At 38.0% G+C, this 20,424-nt stretch overlaps 3 protein-coding genes across 3 annotated transcripts in view; 1 reads left to right on the top strand and 2 right to left on the bottom strand.

Moving 5' to 3' along the window:
- nphp4 (nephrocystin 4) overlaps positions 1-4,654 on the bottom strand; it is a 162,883-nt gene extending 158,229 nt beyond the window's left edge. The window contains exons 1-2 of the mRNA XM_022765934.1: positions 4,478-4,654; positions 3,823-3,960 (exon numbers count right to left, since the gene is read on the bottom strand). Coding sequence (XP_022621655.1) covers positions 3,823-3,960; positions 4,478-4,654 — 315 coding nt within the window. The remainder of the gene's footprint in view (positions 1-3,822; positions 3,961-4,477) is intronic.
- A 4,725-nt stretch (positions 4,655-9,379) lies between these two features.
- On the top strand, positions 9,380-14,420 carry dffb (DNA fragmentation factor subunit beta). The gene is made up of 7 exons (XM_022765963.1): positions 9,380-9,502; positions 11,217-11,343; positions 11,415-11,600; positions 12,135-12,214; positions 12,303-12,476; positions 12,577-12,677; positions 13,692-14,420. The coding sequence occupies exons 1-7, from the start codon at positions 9,380-9,382 to the stop codon at positions 13,939-13,941; spliced, it is 1,041 nt and encodes a 346-aa protein (XP_022621684.1). The 3' UTR covers positions 13,942-14,420.
- Positions 14,421-14,525: 105 nt separating this feature from the next.
- Positions 14,526-20,224, bottom strand: cunh1orf174 (chromosome unknown C1orf174 homolog). The gene is made up of 4 exons (XM_022765964.1): positions 20,011-20,224; positions 17,729-17,803; positions 17,157-17,531; positions 14,526-15,786 (listed from the first exon to the last, which is right to left on the bottom strand). Exons 1-4 carry the CDS (start codon positions 20,020-20,022, stop codon positions 15,646-15,648), a joined length of 603 nt encoding a protein of 200 aa, XP_022621685.1. The 5' UTR covers positions 20,023-20,224; the 3' UTR covers positions 14,526-15,645.
- Positions 20,225-20,424: the final 200 nt, after the last annotated feature.

Here is a 20,424-nt window from a genome sequence, read left to right as displayed (position 1 = left end):
ACTCCAAGGAAAATGTAATGTCTTCTTGCCCTTGTTCTGTGTTTCCTGAGGACAATAAGGGCTCACTGGATGGTTTATATATATTAGGGATGTAACGGTACATGTATTTGTGCCGCGCCCTTCAGTACAGGATGTACAGTTCGGTTCGCACTGTGATCCAAATGAATATAATCAAACTTTAACCATGAACGTTTTGTGCTCCGATGGTCAGGATGCGACACGTTAGTCAATAAAGTCAGTTGTGATCAGATCTGCAGCAATATCATTAATACCTAAATGACTTAGGTATGTTTGTTTTAAGAAATGTGTTTCTATGTGCATTTCTTTATGTTCAAGAAACAGCAAGTCATCCATTTTAAATTATGCCCAGGTTGCCACTTGGCTACAAGTTTACAAGTTTACAATTACACTTTATGTTTACAAGTTAAATTCATCATAAATTAAAAGAAATATGATGTTTTTTTATATCTTATATCTCAAAGAATTTAATTTCTATAGTCGCTGTATAAAGTATAGAAGAATGCTAAATAAAATATGGACATTATCAATGCATTTGACTTTTAGAATAAATAATTAAAACCTCTTTACTATTTACAAGATGTTTCTGCTCTTGCAGGTCTAACTCTGGTCTTACTTTTAGTTTTTGAGTACTTCTTTCTCACCACTGGTATCAACCTGATTTTGTAGACTAAAACATAATAGATTAAATCAATAATTTAACAGCTAAAAAATGGGTTTAGGCTACAAATAGGACGCAAATAGATACAGTTCTTTAAAGTGTCACACATTTGCATGAGCCACGGCAGAAACATCAGTTTTTAAAATACTAGTCAGGTGCCATAGGTTTTGCCTGGTTAGATCTCCTCTCCACACACCTGACTAGAAAAACTCTGGACTGCACAGTCACATGTCAAAAGCTGTTTGAAGCCTTCAACTTCACTTTACTTTACTACTGTACAGGAGCCGGAGCAGGATGGACACAGAGACCAGAGGCTGCCTCGCTAAACAAAAGAAATCATTTTCAAGTTGAATGGATACCATGAAGATAATCTTATTTGTGGCATATTTCAATATCAGTGTTGTATATTTTGTCTTTTGTATCTCAAGTCCCTCGTCGCAACGACATTTTCAGATTTCCCAGAAGTAATAGGAAATTTCATCATCAAAGCTCATCTTTCAAAGAGTACATCACCTAGTTTGACATAAAAAAATTGTGTCTTTGTTCCGTTTGTCTAATGATGATTACAGAGGAGAAAAGACCCAAAGAACAATGGTCGGGAAAAAAATGGAAAAAAGTGGCAAAGTGAGACTGAAGACTTCTGCGAAACTCAGGCCAACTTCACCCACACCGACTCACATGGTTAAGTTAAGTACATTACAATTCAAATCCAGAGAAAAACAACCAGTAAGTCTTTACTGCTGTTTGTTCAGAGCAGCTCAACCACAGCAGACATATTACCACTTGCAAAAGAGGGTGTTAAATTACAATAAATACTACAGCAAGTACATGTAATTGCACCAAATCTACCTCCAAACCATAAAGGACTGATGTTCTGAGGGTTGGAAGTTGCCTGTTTATCATTATAATGTAGCCGACAAACACTGTTTGCAGCAACACAATCCCGAGCAGCAGTCTAATAAAGACAATAACCCGGAGCTAAACGTGAAGAGATGAGGAAACAGTACTAAAATTATCACCACGTCACAGGAGGGGCTGCACTTCAGGCTCACAACAAGCAGTTGACTTCAGAGTGATTTCTGTAAGTGCAGAGAAGCGACTTTCTACAAAGATGTATTTACAGCTGCAAATAACAGTTATATACTAATTTGTCTCTCGCTATTTTTATTGATTTTAGGCTGTAAAATGTCAAACTAATTATGAACAATGCCTTTCACAAGTTAGTCCGATCTGATGTCTTCAAACAGTTAAATTTGGCTGATCAACAGTGCAAAATCAAAAGCTCATTTTAAATGATATGAATTTGAAAAAAAAAAAGCTCCAAATGTTTAGGAGTTTTACTGGATAAGACTTAAAATGATTAAAACAATTATCTAAATAGTTATAAATCAATTATCCTGTCAATTGAAACATTATTTTAACCCACTAACTGATTCATCAGATGTATTATTAAGTAATAGTAACTAGAACACAGAGTAAAGCTCAAGCATAAATACAGTGATTTCTGCTGAGACTGACCAAAGTGCGATACTGAGAATTCACTAAAACTTCAGTCTTGTAAAATGAACAAATTATAACATTTTGGCTGGCAGGCCTGGCCGTCTGCCTCAGTGTGCTGCTGTGTAATTGGTTGTAGTTACACCAAATAATCCAATTCAAATTCACTGGGCTGCTCATAGTTTTTGTGCAACTGTCACTGACACTGTGAATAGCTGTTAATGCTAATGTTGGCAATATAGCAATAGCAAAAACTTACATGTAGCTCCTTTAAAGGAGGCAGAAATATTACAGCTATGGAGACCATTAGATGTTGAATTCTTGTACCCTGTACGAGCTGGTTGGTGGAAAATCAATCAGGTTTTCTCGAGCATGTCTGCTCAGTGGGAGAGTGGAAACTGAGGAGGTTGAGATTGAATAGAAAAATACAACAGTCTCCAAAAATTACAGAAATGCAAAGCTGAGCACAACAGCTCTAGGACACTGACTTTCAAAAAAACACCACTTTACCTGTTCAGTTACAAATGGACACATCGTCAACTATCACTGCAGAAAGCACATTCATGCTGCTGTGCTGAAGATTTTTAGCACCAGGCTGAGAAGGTTTAAAACTCAGAGAGGTTACAGCTGATTCATTTATCACAGTTGGTGACCTCATGTATTTCTAGTATATAGCTCCATCCAGCTTCAAAATGAGTAGTGGTTTAATTAGCTGAAGTAAGTGAAAACGACTGTGTGACTGTGCATGGCCTTTACAAAATCTCTTTTTTACTATTAGTTCCTCACTATCAGGAATGGGGTCAGAGTATAGACACAGTTTTGGGGAATCACGGCGGCACACAAACCACAACTTCTTTGATATGTTGTCTGGTTATTTTATCCATCAAAGGTGTCTATATTAACTTTCCAGAAAATGTAGTATAAGTATAAAGTCACTGTAACCTAAATCTGATAAAAGCACACCACCAGAGTCCTGATGAAGGAGATAAGACGAGTTTGTGACTGTTAAACTTGAAATGAATAGTGTTGCTTACTGGGTCATGACTATTTAATGGTGTAGAGAAATACTTAAGTTTTTCAGGGGCAGGTTCCCTGTGTGATGCATTTGAGTATATTAACCTCTTAACCCTGTAAAACTGACTGAACATTGGTCATCATTAACTGATCTGCAGTTCACTGTGTCTGTAATTGATTCAGATTTGCACTGTATCCACGCTTTTCTACAGAAGAATCTTCTGTCACAACTCCATAAGTTGTTGCTTCGCATAAAAATATGATGTTATTCAATTTGCAGTGTAGGAAAATGAACTGGAACAAATGCAAAAGGAATCACTTACTGGCAATCAGGGCAGGATGTCACTTGCCTGTTTAGGCTGGAAACATTCTCAAGAGCGAAGCACAATCACAACTGTCGCTTCTCATTTTGCTGTGAGTGGTGGAGCTTTTGAGTTGGTTGTAATTAAATAATGGCTATGCTAGATTAATGTAATTCATGTTTGAATGGGCACTGGTTTTACTTTACGATCATCAATCCACTGCTTATAAAATGAACATCAGAGGAGCTTCAAATAAAGTGACACAGAGTAAATGTCATCTGCAGTCCTCTAGCCTTATTTCAGAGGAATGCCTTTCATAATAAAAGTTACCTCATTGAAGGATATCTTGTTGTTTTTCATCCCCTGGGGTTGGCTTCTCCATGTTTTCCCAAAGAAGTGCTGGTGATTTCTATCAAACAGGGTCGCTCGCAGCTGGTAGGTCAGGTCTTGTTCCACCTCTGGGATCTCCTGTGACTAAAAGGGGGGAGACATTCATATCAGTTAATCCACAGCCCTTAAAGATTTGGTGGTATGGAAAGGTAAAACTTTAATATCTTCCACTTTAACGTTGCCACCTCCCAGAAAAACATTTGAATGAGTCCACCTAAACATCTTCACTCAAGATCCCAATCCTCAATTCTGCATGAGTACATCACTTAGAAAGAAACAAAATATGCATGTTAAGATTAACTGTGGTGGATTAGCTCTAAACCGAATTCAAAAGAGGATTCATAATGATATTCTGTACGGGTCAACTTAATTGTACGTTTGACAAAATGTAAATGGATCATAAAGTATAGCGATGAGATACTTTTATAAGTCTTCATCATACCTTGTCTACAGTCCAAAGGTAGAAGACTAAGACTTCAACAACTTAAAACCTACACTGTATTTATGTGTTCAACCATCACTGTGTTACTGCCGTTAGCAGAACTGTTACAGCTGCATCGCTACCGAGCATTTAGCGTTATCTGTGAGCTGTCACCTGCGGGAGGTGAGCTGCAGTGACCCGGCTGAGGCTGAGCTGGAAGCCGTGGGATTGGGTGAAGTGGCTATCCACAGCCAGGCGGACTGTCTGGCTAGGTGGAGGAACCAGCCGGCTTCTGTCAAACACTCCTTTCCAGCCGTCCGCCACGGTGGTTATGTCGTCTGTCTTTACCATATTAGCTAGTTAATAGAAACATTAGCACAATATTTCAAAAATACAAAATCAAAAATATAGTGACAACCGAATATTACACAGAATATTATCTTTTCCACCCGTTTAGATATTCAAACCCGCGGTCGCCATTTTGAAATCGGATTCTACCATTCGGTGCAGAGGGGTTGCTCTAGCAAATCAATAGTTTCATCAGGATAATTGTCCCGTAAAAACCTTATACAAATAGTAGGAATTAATCATAAAAGGAAGATGTTTATGTAATGAATTATTTCACCCCAAAACTGAACATATAATCAGAATTTCTCAAACGTCGTCTTTAACACACGAAACCTTTCATTTGGTATTTCCCATCGTGGTGCATCAATTGCTATGGTAATCCTCACGTTGCCATCATGGATGTATTGTGGTTGCCATGTAGGTCTGCTTTTTTTTCCCCACACCCGGAGGTGGGCAAAGACCCGCCCCTATCCTGCCTCTGATTGGCTAGTACTCGTTTATGGTTAAGCATGAAGAGTGACGATTGGCTAGAGTTTAGGGTAACAATATCAGGCTAAGCCAATCAGAGACAGGGTAGGGGAGGGTTTTCGCCCACCTCGGGTAGGAAAAAAAAAGAATGCGGTAGGTCATACAAACACATTTGGCAAGTATCATATATTTGAGGAGTAACTTGCAATGTTATTGTTGTTGAAGTTAGCATGTGTGCTATCGTTAAACTGTAAAACCACAGTGTAAAACGTATTCTAATCTTGTGTTTTAAATTGGTTCTGCATGATGATTCTGATGATGAATAACGGCTCCTGAACTTACCTCCATCACTTATGAACGGCTGCAATAGCTTCCAGTCAACCTGTCAGACTGTTGCACTGTCCTCACTTAGCTATGAAGTATTATTTTTACATTTCTACTATAATTTATACTTGTTACTAAGTACGATTTATCCACCTCTCTTTATTATGCAAACTTTTATTTATAATTTGTCAGTTACAGTTGATTGTAAATATCACACATTATTTAATTCATCCATTCATTACATTCTTTTGTACACCTCTCCAGTGGTGTAAATTGTTGAAATTAATGTAGTTTTAATGTGAAATAAAGTTTTTTATGAAACTTTTCCTTGTTGATGGTTTTTATGGAGTGTGTCTGGTATGAATTTTAACAGTAGCAGCAGCACAGTATAGAAATCACAACACATTGAAGTTTTTCCTGAATTTGTAATTAATCACAAGACTTTCTATGTTGCTTTAATCAACAACAAAAATGATAGAAATGTTTAAATGTGTCTATCCTTCAACAGTGATAATACAGGATCTAGAGATAGATACTAGAGTTTGTGCTTTTCTAATTTGTCTTAATACTTAGTAATGAAAACTAATTCACCAAAGTGACCTGTTAGATTCATCATGAGGTATATGGTAAATATCAAAAAAACATACTCGGTACAATTTAATCATAGGTTTATTTATTAAACACCTTTACAATGACAACAATTGAGTTATGAATAAAACTAATGTACATGAGCTGTACTACACTAAGAAGTTTTGAATGTGCCTGCTGCTTGGTGCGTGTACTTCATTCCTCTCGTTTCAATCTGCACAAAGGACGTTTCTTTCAGTTTCATTCATGTCGTAGAGACTCATTCTGACACTGACCTCAGTCACTGAAGGTGTCCCTCAAAAAGCCTTTTGAAGCTGTCACGACTGGCCACAATAACCTCACACTGATGGTTTCAAACCCAAATTTGTCCCCACAACCACAGCAAGACATATATACAGTCATGTACATGCCCTAACAGAAGTTGATCTGCAATAAAGCTAACACCACTACATCCCCATATAGACAATAGCTTCTAAGATGGAACTTTTGTGACCTACCTTACCTCTTACCTTTTTGACACTCTTATTTTGAAAGTGTCTGCTTCTGTGTTTGGCAGTATAAATTGCATAAGGTTTTCTACAACAGAGCCAATAATTCCCTCTTACCATATTGAGACTTTTATTTTGAAGGTTAATTCATATCATGGAGATGGTGTTTGTGTGTTTCTGTCAATAATTGTGTGTGTGTGTGTGTTGAAGTATGACGCAGCTGTAGAGCTCCAAAGAGGGCTGGGTTTGGTCATTTTGAAGACGTCTCCTCATTCATTCTCTATGGGAATTTATTTGCCTTTTACCAGCATTTATGTTGCCATAGTTACTCAAATCGCTAAGAGTATCTATATTGTCTGAGTTTTCTCAAAGCTGCTGGACTAGTTACGCACCGAAATTTCGATACAGAAGATGACTAAGAAGAATAAGTATGCAGAATAATAATATGCCTTCAAGGCTCCTGCGTTGCAGGCACATAACTAGGAAATTCCTGAAGAAACTTTGCTCTTCTACAGCTCAGGAGACAAAACTGTGATTCCCATTTCAGCTTCACTTTAGTTTCTATTTTGTTTGAAATGCTGTTTCTCATATTTTTCTGCTGAATTTCACTAGGATAAATAAGTGAGACACGACAACTTGAGACTTAAGGAGATTCCCTGCTGAACTCCATTCAGTGTTTGTAATGGCTCCTTTTATTCTGGTTTGTAAATGAAATTGAACGATACTAGAGCTGCTATGGAGCAACACGTGAGGCTACATGGGAAAGTGGTCTCAGACTTTTGGACACCACTGTATATAAACTAACCCTATACTGAGAGGTGTTCCTAACATTTTGTCCATCCCATTTATAGGATTCAGTAAATACTGAACATTATAATCCTCATGAAGGAGGATTTACTGCAGCCCTGTTCCATTATACTGCATTAATTTCATCCAGGTTCACCTAATACATATATATGAATTAAAACTAAAAATCAAGGACACTTACAAATGCTAAAACAAATCAGCCCTTTATTTAAAGTTCAACCAATATACAGCAACTCTTAATAAATGCATTCCTTTGAACAGAATGGTAATGGGGTTAATGGGGCAGAAATAAATGATTGCAGATTGCCTTAGAAAGGTTCGCTGTGTAACTGGTGCTAGATGTCCTGAGCGGTCTGTCTCATCTTGTAATACCGCTTTGTTCCTCAAGAGTCACTGTAGCGCCATAAACTTATCATATAACTTACTAATAGAACTTGAGGTTCAGGTGAAACTGATTATCTCTCTCCACGGCTCCTCACCCTGTGATAGTGAGTCATGTGATGACTTTAGTTTTCTCAACCGATGCTCATTCATCCACAGCACATGATGTGAGCTGCAAGAATAAAAGAAAGCACAAATTACAAATTAATTGTTACAAACAGTAACAGCATTGTGCCCAATGGAAACTATTTACAACATTTTTACCAGGGAAAACAGTCAGTGTCCAGTCTTTGCACTGCAACTTTCCATCTTGGTGTTGAAGAGTTTTTAAGACCATCGTGAATGCAATTTAAGAATATAACTAAAGGAAATCGAAAGAGATTGCCGCCCGGTGGCTAACTCGCACCCCCCAGTTGTGGCCTTGCTTGAATGGACGACTTAGCCCCCGGTTCAAATTAGGCTCAAAATGATTTTGAGCTTATAAAGTGATGTTCACAAATAATTCCAATGTTTGTAGTTGGAAATCAAACTTTGTAAACCTGTCAAATAAATCTGCATGACAAATTCAAGTTTGTGCACGTGAAAACAAATTGTGCTTGTGGCAAAGAGGTTTGTATTTGTTAAAACATTTGAATCAAAACTGAACAAATGGTCAGTGGGGAGGTTAAACAAAGACACAGGGAAAGAAGAAATGCTTTTGTTGACATCTGTGTGCAGAGATAAAGAGCAGAAAACTAAAACTCAGTGAGCAACATTCCCAGTGTGTGACACTGACAAGTACAAAGTTTGATCCTTGTCACTGCAGTGTCACACACTGTGGGAACTTGACCAGAGTTTTACAGTTTTCTTCTCTGTATCACGACACAGATGTTGAAAAATCCATTTCTTCTTTTACAGTTTCTATTCTATTGTTATTTAATGTAAAACGGTTCAGCAGACTGTTTATTACAACTAAGCTGAGGGAATAATGTATTTTCAGATGTCTGTGATCATCTAATCAGAGTGCTGTTTCTTTTGTCTTTTTCTCTATACTCAATAATATATTGATATGATTTCTCTCTATTATAATGTTTTTTTCCATCCAGCCAAGGTCTGGATCTTTGGGGACACCTACAACCTCTTGCAGCAATGATGGAGGCCCTGCACCACCTTCACCTGCAGTGTCCACACATGAAGATCTTCTCTTCCCAAACATAGACACAATGACTTGTATGATAATATATATAATACTTCTTTTTGCAACCAGTGGAGTCACCATGATGGTCATTCGATAGAAGGCAAGTTTAAGACACTTCCGCATTGGCTTAATTTTCCAGACCCGGAGTCGACGTCCATTTTTATATACAATCTACGATTTAAACTTAAAAGGTCCCCCATTACAGTAAACCGGATCTGTGTAAAAACGAATTAAAAAAGATAATTATAAATATTATAAAAACAGAGATTCTTGATTTCTTTAAGTGAATGTTTTACGCTTTTCGTATAATATCGCCACTTTTATTTGTAAAAAAAAATATGAATCTGAATACTCTCCACCACTGTTCACAGCAGACTCTCACTGTCAGAAACCATGGCCCCGCATCAACCACTAGAGGGCAGCAGCACATCGCCGCGCAGTCAGTCTGAAGAGGAAGAGGAAGAGGAAGCGGTAGTTACAAACTGAAGCGGTGAGATGTTCGGGCTTTTCAGGAAAAGTAAACCCGTGAAAATTAGGAGTTTTAATGAAAACAGGAAGTATGGAGTTGCAGCAAAAGACCTGAAGGAGCTGCTTAAAAAAGGCTGCAAGACATTAAAGGTGAGCCCGCGTGTTTTTAACAGCTTTACCGCCCGATCCTCATCTTTCTCTTCAGCGAGGAGCGAAGTTAAACGCTGCTGGTGAACAAAATAAACACACAGCTGTTTGTGACCAGCTCAAGCTGATATTAATTTGTTCTCAATAAGAAGACGTAACTTTATCTATTGAATTAACTGCGGCTCGACACAGGGCTCCTCTCTGGTCTAGTTCACGGTCAGATTCACCTTGAACTAGATGTGACCAACCTCGAAACTGAAAGATAAAGTTATCTTCACATTATGTCACATAATGTTCCTGACATGTCACAGTTCTCTGCTATTTAAATAAGATTAACTTCATTTACACACAGGAGGGAAACTGAGAATTACAGCAGCACATGAACAGGTCAGAGAGGCAGATAGGTGCATACCCCAGATACATTAACAGTAAAGAACATTTCAAATATGTTGCACCTTTCAGATTAAATTAGTTTCTGTCAGTAGGAGCTATTCTATAATAATAATAATAACAATAATAATAATAATGATAACTTTTATATTTATATAGCACTTTTCTAAACAGTTACAAGTGCTGTACAAACATAAAAACAAAACAAAGCAATAAAAGATTAAGAGAATTAAGGCTAAGTGTCAATTACCAAGACAAGTGTAATTACAAAATTACAAATACTGTGTTAAAGCAATAAAATCAATAAAGCAGCCAAAAGAAAAAAAAACTAAAGTAGAAACCAAAGATAAAAATATTCAAATCAAGAATCAAAAGCTGCCTAAACTGGGGAAGCGAGTTTGATGATAAGGGGAGAGCCGTTCTGAGATGTAAGACGATAACAAACCAGACAGAGTCTTATAAGTGATTAAAAGTATTTTAAAATGGATCCTAAAAGACACAGGTGGCCAATGTAAGGAGGATAAAATGGGTGTAATATGATCCAGCAGTATCTAGCAGGAGTCTAGCTGCAGCCTTTTGTATAAGACAATCATCTGCTCGTCTAGTCTCCTGTGTGTGAACACAAGATAAATAAATCCATTTAATCAGAGCAGACTCTGTCACAGGAAACATTTAATCTAAAAAAACAAAAAAAACACAAGATAATTAGATAATCACTGTATTCTGTCATCATGTGTCTCCACATCGTCTGCACACTGTAAAAATTAAAATAAATAGTGCTTTCCCACGTCTGGGCAGGATTGTGTGACACAGGCATCACAGTATATACAGTGTTCATATAATGTTGTATGTATAACTTAAATACATTTTAGAAGCAAAGTCAAGACATACCTCTTTGGCTGGCTTTTAATTCAATTTTATTTATTTATCTTTCTATTTATTAATATATTTTAAGCAATGTCCTTTTATTCTATGATTATTTTCTGGATTATTTTTATGAATACCCTATTTTTATTTCTGGTTATTTATTTCTTCTTTTATTTCTGGTTTTACTTTCTTCCAAACATCTCCTCTCTTTTAGCATTTTATTATTTTATCCTTCCTATTTTATCTTCACTTTTATTTGACTTTTAATATCCTCCCTTTTATTTCTGGTTTTACTCCCTTTAATACATCTCCTCTGTTTTAGTATTTTATCTTTATCACTCTATCATTATCTTTGCTTTCCCGTCTTCAGTGTTTCCTCAATGTAAATTTATACATTTTGGCATGAATTTAAATAACATCCATTATAATTATTTTATTATTATGTTGTCCATATTTCCAGTTGCCACTTCCTGGTGCACATGTTTGTTTGTATTCTGATGGGACAAAAGTGACGGAGGAATTCTTCCAGACTCTGCCGGACCACACCGAACTCATTCTTCTCTATGGGGAGCAGACGTGGAGCGGGGGTAGGTGAAACAACACAAAAAATAAATCAACAGAAATGATTCTCTCTCTTATACTTGATACCTGATTTCAGTTGTGCATGACATCGGTGAGTTACTGGACACAGACCGACACGCCGACGCTATCATCAAAGCAGCGAAGGGGCTCCTGTCTGACGAGGAGTCTCCGAAGAGGCGTAAGATCCTGAGTGACCTGCTGCTGAACCTGGACGACAGGTCTGAGCTGGAGAGCAGAGAGGAGGACGAGGAGTGGTTCAGAGGTAGAGTCACCGCCGCCATGACGACAACATAATATCTGCTCAGTTTCTGGTTATAGCAATAAAACTGTTCTTGTTTTAAGGGAGATCCTTTTCACATTAAAGTGAGGTATTCGAATGTAGTTTTCTCAGTTTCAGCAGCAGATTCTGAACAGATTACTGCAACCACAGCAGAGAGTTTTGGAGATAAAACTGCCAACTTCACTTAAAACAGTAACCTCCTTCAGTTGTTGCCATGTTTAAGTTAAAATATGAACTTCTAAAGGAAGATGGGAAACTGTATCTCATCAGCTAACAGAGAGTCATCAATGCCCCCGAGAGGATCAGTCTGTTTGACTGCAGTGACTCTGTGGCTCTGCTCTGCAGCAACACTGAAGACAAACTTCACATTTCTGGCTGTTTTTCCAGAAAGGCAGAGTTTGTTGCAACAGATTGCTTTTCATACTGTGAGGTGTAATGAACATCCCGGCTTTAGGATTTAACTCTTGAGACATTTGGTTCTTCAAGATGATGGAAAATGTGAGTGTTTCATTTCAGGTGTCGAAGCTCGATTCAAGACAAAGTCCGCCTACATGAAGTTCAACTGTGAGAGCAGGATACGAGGTTACATGAAGGAGGTAGGTCTACGAACTGACGCTCATCTCCGCAGGTCTCAGGCGTCTGACATGATATCTAACGGATTGTTTGTTTGTGTTTTTTTCTCAGTTGGACGACGCAACCAAAACCATCCAGAAAGCTAAAGTCAGGGCCGAGTTCTTGAAAACATCAAAGAGCCTGGTGGAAATGCTGAAAGCAGCCAGATACAACGGCTCTTACTTTGACAGGACTGAGAAGGAGCCGGCTCGCCTCTGCACTCAGGAGGGATGGTTCACCTGCCAGGTACCACGGGACATACTGTAGACCACCAGACCAAACTGACGAGTGATTCTGAAAGAGCGGGAGCAGCTTTTTAACATATTTACACCTTCCTCTTCCTCAGGGATCATTTGACCTGGACGTGTGCAAGTCCCTCCACTCCATCAACCCATACGGCAGCCGAGAGAGCAGGATCGTCTTCAGCACCTGGAACCTGGACCACAGGTCGGGCGCTTCAGCTGAGTCACGAAGGGCAATCTAAAAATATATTATATAGATCCAGAGGTGGAGAAAGTTCACAGCTCCATCACTGAAGTCAGAGTTTAGATCCTCCAGGTCAAATATTTCTCAGTCAGATTTTTACTGGAGAACTTGGTTTTAAAATACTAAAGGATTCAAAAGTAAATTTTTTATGTTCTGTACCGTTTCCACATTTACAGAACCTAATGACTCTGAAACAACCTGCGGACTGACTGACTGTTGAACTTGTAGAAAATGATCACAGACTGTAGACATGGACATGAAAACACATTGAATCAACAAAAGGGAGCCATTGTTGTTTTCACATTTCTTATTGTTTTTAGTCAGTGATGAAGTCTGGTCGTGGTAAACGCAGCAAACATTTCAAACTAAATGAATCTTTATTTGTAAACCTTCAAACACAGACTTCAGATCAGAACATGGTCTCTGTGAAGAATCTTCTGCCTTATAGTGTATGGTCTATCGCATTTTTCAAAATAAAATAAAATCTATTCCACTGACTTAAGGCTCTGCTTCAAAGTAAGAGCGCTTCGTAGAAATGTAGTGGAGTCAAAAGTCACAAGTTTCTTAAGAAAATACTCAAGTAAAGAACATACTGGAGTTTCTCACATATCGCACATTTTCTGAACATGAAAAGTATAATTCATTCTTCATAACTGTCATTTCTTCTCAGTGCACAGCTGAAATTTCACTATAGTTTAATTTCATATTGTATAGAATTCACTTTCGTGCATTTTACATCATGCACATTAGCATGTCTTTGTTTTTCTGTATGTTTTTGGTTATTCCACAAAACTCGAGGCTGTTTTTCATACATGGCTTTTCGCATATTACAGTAAGTATTTGAATGTGAACTTAAAACATCTGCACAAGGACGTTAAGTTTAAACCAATCACTATTCTAATGACTCAAATGTCTTGTGCATAAGGAAGCTAGTTCTTGAACAAACCCAACATTTCTTCTTCTTCTTGGGTCCAGGATAGAAAAGAAGAGGACGGTCATTCCCGCTCTGCTGGACGCTCTGCAAAATCACAAGGCAGCCGACGTCAACCTGACCTACTTCTACCGCCTGCTGTTCACCAGGGAAAACCTGAAGCTGGTTCACATCGTGTGCCACAAGAAGGGAGCTCACAACCTGCAGTGTGACGCCAAGAAGGTTTTTAAACGAGCCAGCGACGCCAACAAGAGAAACCAGACGACCAATGGCAAGAAGAGCCGCTTGAAGTGAATATTTTTTTATGAATTAATTTGTATGTACAGAAGCCGAGAAAAGGGCATACTCACAAATATTTATTTTTCATCCTGTTATCTCAAGATAAAGCTAGACTTAACGAGATATTATCAAGAGAAAAATTATTTTTTTGTTATCCTGCAATGAGATAATTATCCTGTTATATCAAGATAACGAGATATTATCAGGATAAAACGATTTTTTATTATCCCGAAATAAGGAGATAATTATCCGGAGAAAATGATTTTGACTGAACCTCATACAGTAAGTCGCAATAACACTTCTCCTTAGCAACAATCCTTAGCAACTCATTAGCTGATGAGGACTGATCTGATATTGTTTGAAAAGTCAAGACAGTTTTGTGATTTCTGCCCTTGACTGAAATATTCTCTGATGAATTATATAGAGAACTCAGTTATGTTGAGATAATGGGAAAATAAATGGCCTCTCTCAGCTTCCGTGTGTATGAGCTGTGACAACATAATGTCTTACACTGATGAACCATGTGAATATCTCCATTGTAGCAACAAGGTGACGTCACCTTTTTATTTTTACCTCATTGAGTAATTACTCGGACTTGAAACCATGAAAAATGTTTATTTCTTCTTTGTGTTGGCCGGTGATGAAAAACGCATGAGCTGATTACAATGACTGTTTCCTGTACAAGGCATTCGCTCAGTCACAAAGTTGCATAGAAGAATATGAAAAGCATTTTACATAAATAAGGCAGTAAAAATATATAAAACATTTGCTTGGACGGCCAGAAGAAAAACTCGAGTACAACGACTGTGACTCTGATTTAGACGAGAAACCTCAAGGTTTTTTTTTTTTGTTTTTTTACTATAAATTTTTCATTTGTAATTTTGTCATTTTTTTGCAAATATAAACCCAACAGGAACCATGTCAGGGAAGATGATTAGCTGCATTGATTATTGATATGTGTGTGTGTATATATATATATATATATATACAGGAATATTAGACACTTGGTGAATAAGAAAACTACAGACATGACATTTGTGGTATTAAATGAGCTCATGTTGACACTGTTGACGTGTGTGTTCCCTGCTCCTTCATCACATGAAATCTTTTCTTACGCTGCTTTTATCAACACGTGACTTTTACATTTAGAATTTCAGACCTTTTTAATTTGGAGATTTGTGAGGAAAAAATAAACAGTTTTAACGTTTGTGACTTTAGTCCAGCACTGTATTTGGTACTTCTCAAAGACAATCTCAAGCATCTCATGTTCTGTGGACTGATTGGTCGATATAAAGTGCTGTCATCACACCGTCCAGGTTAAGTCCTGTTACAACTGAACCCGGGGAGGTGTGAGCATACATTTAACAATAAATAATTAAACAATCACTCCTCCAATTGTTCCTCACAGGTGTCCATATTAATCTCATTACTGCAGCTGTTTAAAACACATGAAATATTGAGGCATCAGCCCGATGTTATGGGTGGAAAACAATTTGGCTTTTTTGTGCAATTCCCAAGTTTAAAGAACAAGAACTAAACTGTTTACAAAGTCATAATTACCAGTGGTGAACTTTAACACGTTCAGCACATTAGACGAGGACTGATTGAACGCCGTGTTTCATTTGGCTGATTTTTTTCCTAAGTGCCGCTGAGAGATTTTACGTCTTTCCTCAGACGTCACTGTGAGTCCTCAGCCGTCATCAGTGCAGTTACTCATCTCTAAGTGCCTCCTCTGTCGTCCTGCTGCATGCTGCAGAAGTCCACCTCCTCTTCGTCGCTGTCCTCTCGTGCGAAGTAATGTCGCCGCCTGTTCTCCCGGTGGGCGCGAGCAGAAGTCGCTGACGGTCTCTGAGGAAAGTCCTGTAGCATAAAGAGTTCATTGTGGAGTTAATTCGGCATTTCGTCAATTTCGACCTGGAAATAAATCGAACTGTTAAACTGTCAGATTTATTTCAGTTTCTGAGCCTCAACGAGATCAGGGTTTAATTCTTTCATGTCTCTCTTGTTTCTCGTTACTCTTAATTCTTAAAAGCAAAGATCATTTTTAGTGCCTTTAGTCTGATGTGAAGAACATAACAAATCCAGCCAGTGTTTTTATAAAAGAGTAAAATGTCAGTTTAATGATGCAACACATGGTTTTCCTTTCTGCACCTTTACCTTTGTTTTGTAGTTTTTTTGGATAAGTGATTTTAATTCATCCTAAAAAAGGCACAAACAGCAGTTGACAAAACAATCTCAATGCCCACTTACACACTTCTTCTGGAGCTTTTGACCAAATGACACACACTTCATCAGCAGATTGAACACTTATTCAACTGTTTAAACATTGCCTCTCTTCTGTCTTTTATTGCTTTGATTTGATTTGATGTTTGTACAGCACTTTGTAACTTTGTTCTGAAAAGTGCTATATAAATAAAAAGTTATTATTATTATTATTATCATTATTATTTATAAATATCGCTGGTAGAACATATTTCCATACCAGGGGCTGAGCTGAGATCTGAACGTCACAGAAGCATGTGAGGAAACAGTATTATGGTATATATACACAAGTATAAAGAATATTTACTTGACAGATGAGAGAGCTGCTTTAATGATGTGTAGCCTGTTTCACACTGGCCGTCAGCACAGAACAATTTCCTCTACAAAAACTGGTTTCATTTTATTTCTATTTTATTTATTTATTTATATATTTTCAGCTCTTTTACTGGTGTGTCCTTTTGTTCTATGATTATTTTCTGGACTGTTTTCCTTTTAATACCTTACTTTTATTTCTGGTTATTTAGTTTATTTCTACTTTTATCTTTAACTGGTTTTACTCACTTCCAAACATCTCCTCTCTTTTAACATTTTATTATTCTATCTTCACCATCTTGTCTCATTTTTATTTGATTTTTAATATCCCACCGTTTATTTCTGGTTTTACTCATTTTAATAAATCTCCTGTTTTAGTGTTTTATTATTTTATCACTATGGTTTTCTTTGCTCTCCAGTCTTCAGCATTTCCTCAGTTCTTGTTATTATTGTCTTATTTTTATTGTCTTTATTTATTTATGTGTGTGTGTGTGTGTGTGAATGAGGGGGTTGTTTGTTATTGCTTTTATTCTGTTAAGCACTTTGTGTTAAATTCTTTGTATGAAGTCCTATACAAATCAAGTCTGATTGATTGATTGATTGATTGATGGATGCAACAGGTTATCCAGTTACTGTGGTAAACCAAGCTGCCTCACCTGTACAGCGTCCAGGTTTCCAAAGAACTGCTCCACGGGGAGAATCTGGTTGCTGTCGTCGTCTGGAAAGATGTTTTTGCCGGTTTCTTCGTAATCCATCTCCTCCCGCTCCTGTTTGTCCTGGAAGCCGTTCACTCTGCTGCAGCCGTCCGCATCCAGCCCCGTCCTCAGCTCGTTCTCTTTGCCCTCTGGTCCCTCGAGCTCCGGTGACGCCGAGCACCTCCTCCTGCCCGCAGACTGGTGACATTCACAGCTGATGCGAGACCGTCCCTCCACAGGGTCGGCCGCCGTACCACAGCCACTGACTCCTGATTCGCTCTCTGCTGCCGAGTGCGTCTTTGAACTTTTCACACATCTCCTCCTGGCAGCAGACGCCTGCGACACACAGAGAAAGACCAGGGTTAAGATGACGCTGTATTTACTAATAATCAATATCCTTTGATTCTATGTGTATCAGTGAAGGAAAAGACATCAAACATGGACTTTTTATAAACTGTTTAAAGAAAAATACCATTTAACTCAACTCGTTTAACAGCAGCACACCACTGCTGTCTTTATCTAGTGATACAAACCTTTCTGGAGCTTTTGACCTCAGAGGTGATCTTCCTCTTTCTGGGCTTCAGGCTGCTGTCGAGTTGACCAGGCATCTGCAAAGACACACAATGTGATTTGTTAGATCCCTTGTGGCAAGGGGGGGGGGGCTCCTAATAAGCTACAATTAAGCTAAATGTTTTCACTGATCTTAGCGACATCACACGCCAAGTTGTTTTTCCAAAACACAGCTCTGTAAAAGAGTCGGTTCACTTCAATTTATTGCACTTTTTTCTTTATGTGATCCAGTTTTAAGAGCTTCAGGATGTTGGAAGTATTTTACACATGTGATTTCCACATGGCGTGTCGACAATTTGCGTGCACTTTAAATGGCTGCCTCAGGTAATCTTCGTCACGTTGGTTGAGAAAGTCAGGAGGAGAGGAAACAGGACAAACAAATCTCCTTTCCTTCACTAAAAGCAGTGGGAAATATGTGCTGGGTTGAGATGAATCAGTGTTAGTTAAAAGAAGAGATGGCAGAAGAGCAGCCGGTCGAGTGACGTGCTGTGACAGAACAGACCGATGGTGGCATGCAATCTCTGACAGATAAAATTCCTACGTCAAAGATCGTTCTCTATGATATGGCTGCCCTCTCGACAAGACAATCATTTTGTTTGTTTCTGAACGTAAGCCTCATTTTCAACTTGACGTTTGATGTGTGAAAATCTGAGAATGTGTTTCAAATTGTGAGATGTAATTTTTTTCCATCTAACATAAATATTCACTCTAATGCTTGAAATCTGTGGGATGTTTTCGGCCTCCACTCTTCACAACTTTCACTAAACTATACACACTTTGAGTGATAAATGATAGTGAGTGGTTTAACTGTATTCAGATTACACAATGTCAATGTTCTTTTAAACCATCTGGAGCTGCAGCAATGAGCGGAAGTCACTGTTTCGAAATGGCTATACATTACTACCAATGGGGAATGTGTATTTAGACAGTACAGTTTGTGCATTTGCTTAGTATGTTTTAGTTGTGCAAATTCTAGTCTGTGTGCACACTCTCAAATGCATTGATTTGTATTTTATTTTTATTTGTTCGCACACATAAAACATTACAAATACATTCTATATCTTTTTTTAATGGAGAGAATGTGCAGGTGAGACAAGAAACCCATCCAGGGTTTACATTAAACCTCACCTCAATGTAAAATAATAATAACATCATACAAAATGAGAAAGAAAGAAAGAAAGAAAGAAAGAAAGAAAACCACAATATATACAGTGTATATGCAGTATACAGTACATACAGTTACCGCAACTTTTACACTTTCTTTTGGAATTTTATGGTCAATAAACGTCATTTAATTAAAAAAAACCTTTTTTTTTAAGTTAAAAAGAAAAGAAAATTTTAATTATTTTGACTATAGTTACAATCAAAGGGAACATATGTTGATGGATTATCACAGACAGGTATATGTCAAGGTTTAGTCAGGATACTGTTTTCAAACCATTTCAATAGTGTGACCCACTGCCCCATTGTAGAGACTGGGTCAAATTTGTGGTCATTCATTACATTTGGAAAAAGTGTAGTAAGGAACCATCCATGTTATTTTCAGGCAATTTACGTCAAAGAAAACCATATTTCTGATATAAAAACATTTGAAAACGAGACCAGAACCAACCAGAGAGAGAAAGAAAATAAAAATACATAAACCAATGTTTCTGTCAACACATTCTACCCTGATACTTATATATATATATATATATATTAAACCTATTTAAGGGCCCACTAAGCTGTTTGAAATCCCAACAACGCCCCTGTATCCTCCGCTGACCAAACTCCTCCCAAAATATTGGGAAATTAAACGTCACGTTACTCCTCAGCCATCACTCCAGACCTCCATTAACTCCTGAACTTCATCCCACTCACGTTAAATTAAAACCTTTTAGCTATGCCGAACTGAAGCTTATGACCGACAGCTCACATTTCAAGTGTTTAAACAACACCACATCTCCAGCAACGTAGCCGAACTTAATTAATAATAATAAAAATCCACACGCAGCGTCGTTAAAGAAGCTGCAACTGTAAACGAGACGTTTACAACATAAACAACTAAAAGTCATATGCCGGGAGAATTACTTCATCTCTGGTTGTAGTTACAGTGTCACAATCTTTGCTAGCTCGCTAAAGCTAGCAAACCATTAAAACGACATATCAACTAACTACAAGCTAGTAAAGCTAGCAAAACAGCTACGAGCTACCACTAACTAATTCACTACTAGCTGCCTGTTAGTTTGCTCAGCTAAACACTTACCTTGTGAATCATTTGCCGGCGTAATGCTTCCGTTTTACGGCGAGTCCGTTACTAAAAGTTTCGACTCCCTTATTCGTTATTAGCTTAAAAATTACAGCTAGCTATAAACAGTGGTGGTAATTTAACGACGAGTGTCGTCGCTGGCTCAGCTCCGTCTGTCAGCCCGGGGGAGACTCGGCTTATTTCCTGCCGGAGAGGTTCACTCATAGGTCAGACTGTTCACCAGGACGTCCCCCGAACCGCAGCGTTAACCACAATCCCAGCTAACACCAAACAGGAAGATACTGTGACTGCCGATGTGTTTACAGCGGTACCTGGCTTGTGGTGGGTGCTATTTCTATGGTTAAATTATTTAATTGCAACTTTTAACGTATCTGTATTCAAATGTAAAATACAATTTAACAAAATAATCGA

Source organism: Seriola dumerili, unplaced genomic scaffold, assembly GCF_002260705.1.
Source record: "Seriola dumerili isolate Sdu_G_001 unplaced genomic scaffold, Sdu_1.0 BDQW01000800.1, whole genome shotgun sequence".
NCBI lineage: Eukaryota > Metazoa > Chordata > Actinopteri > Carangiformes > Carangidae > Seriola > Seriola dumerili.
This window is presented reverse-complemented; position numbering and strand designations above follow the sequence as displayed.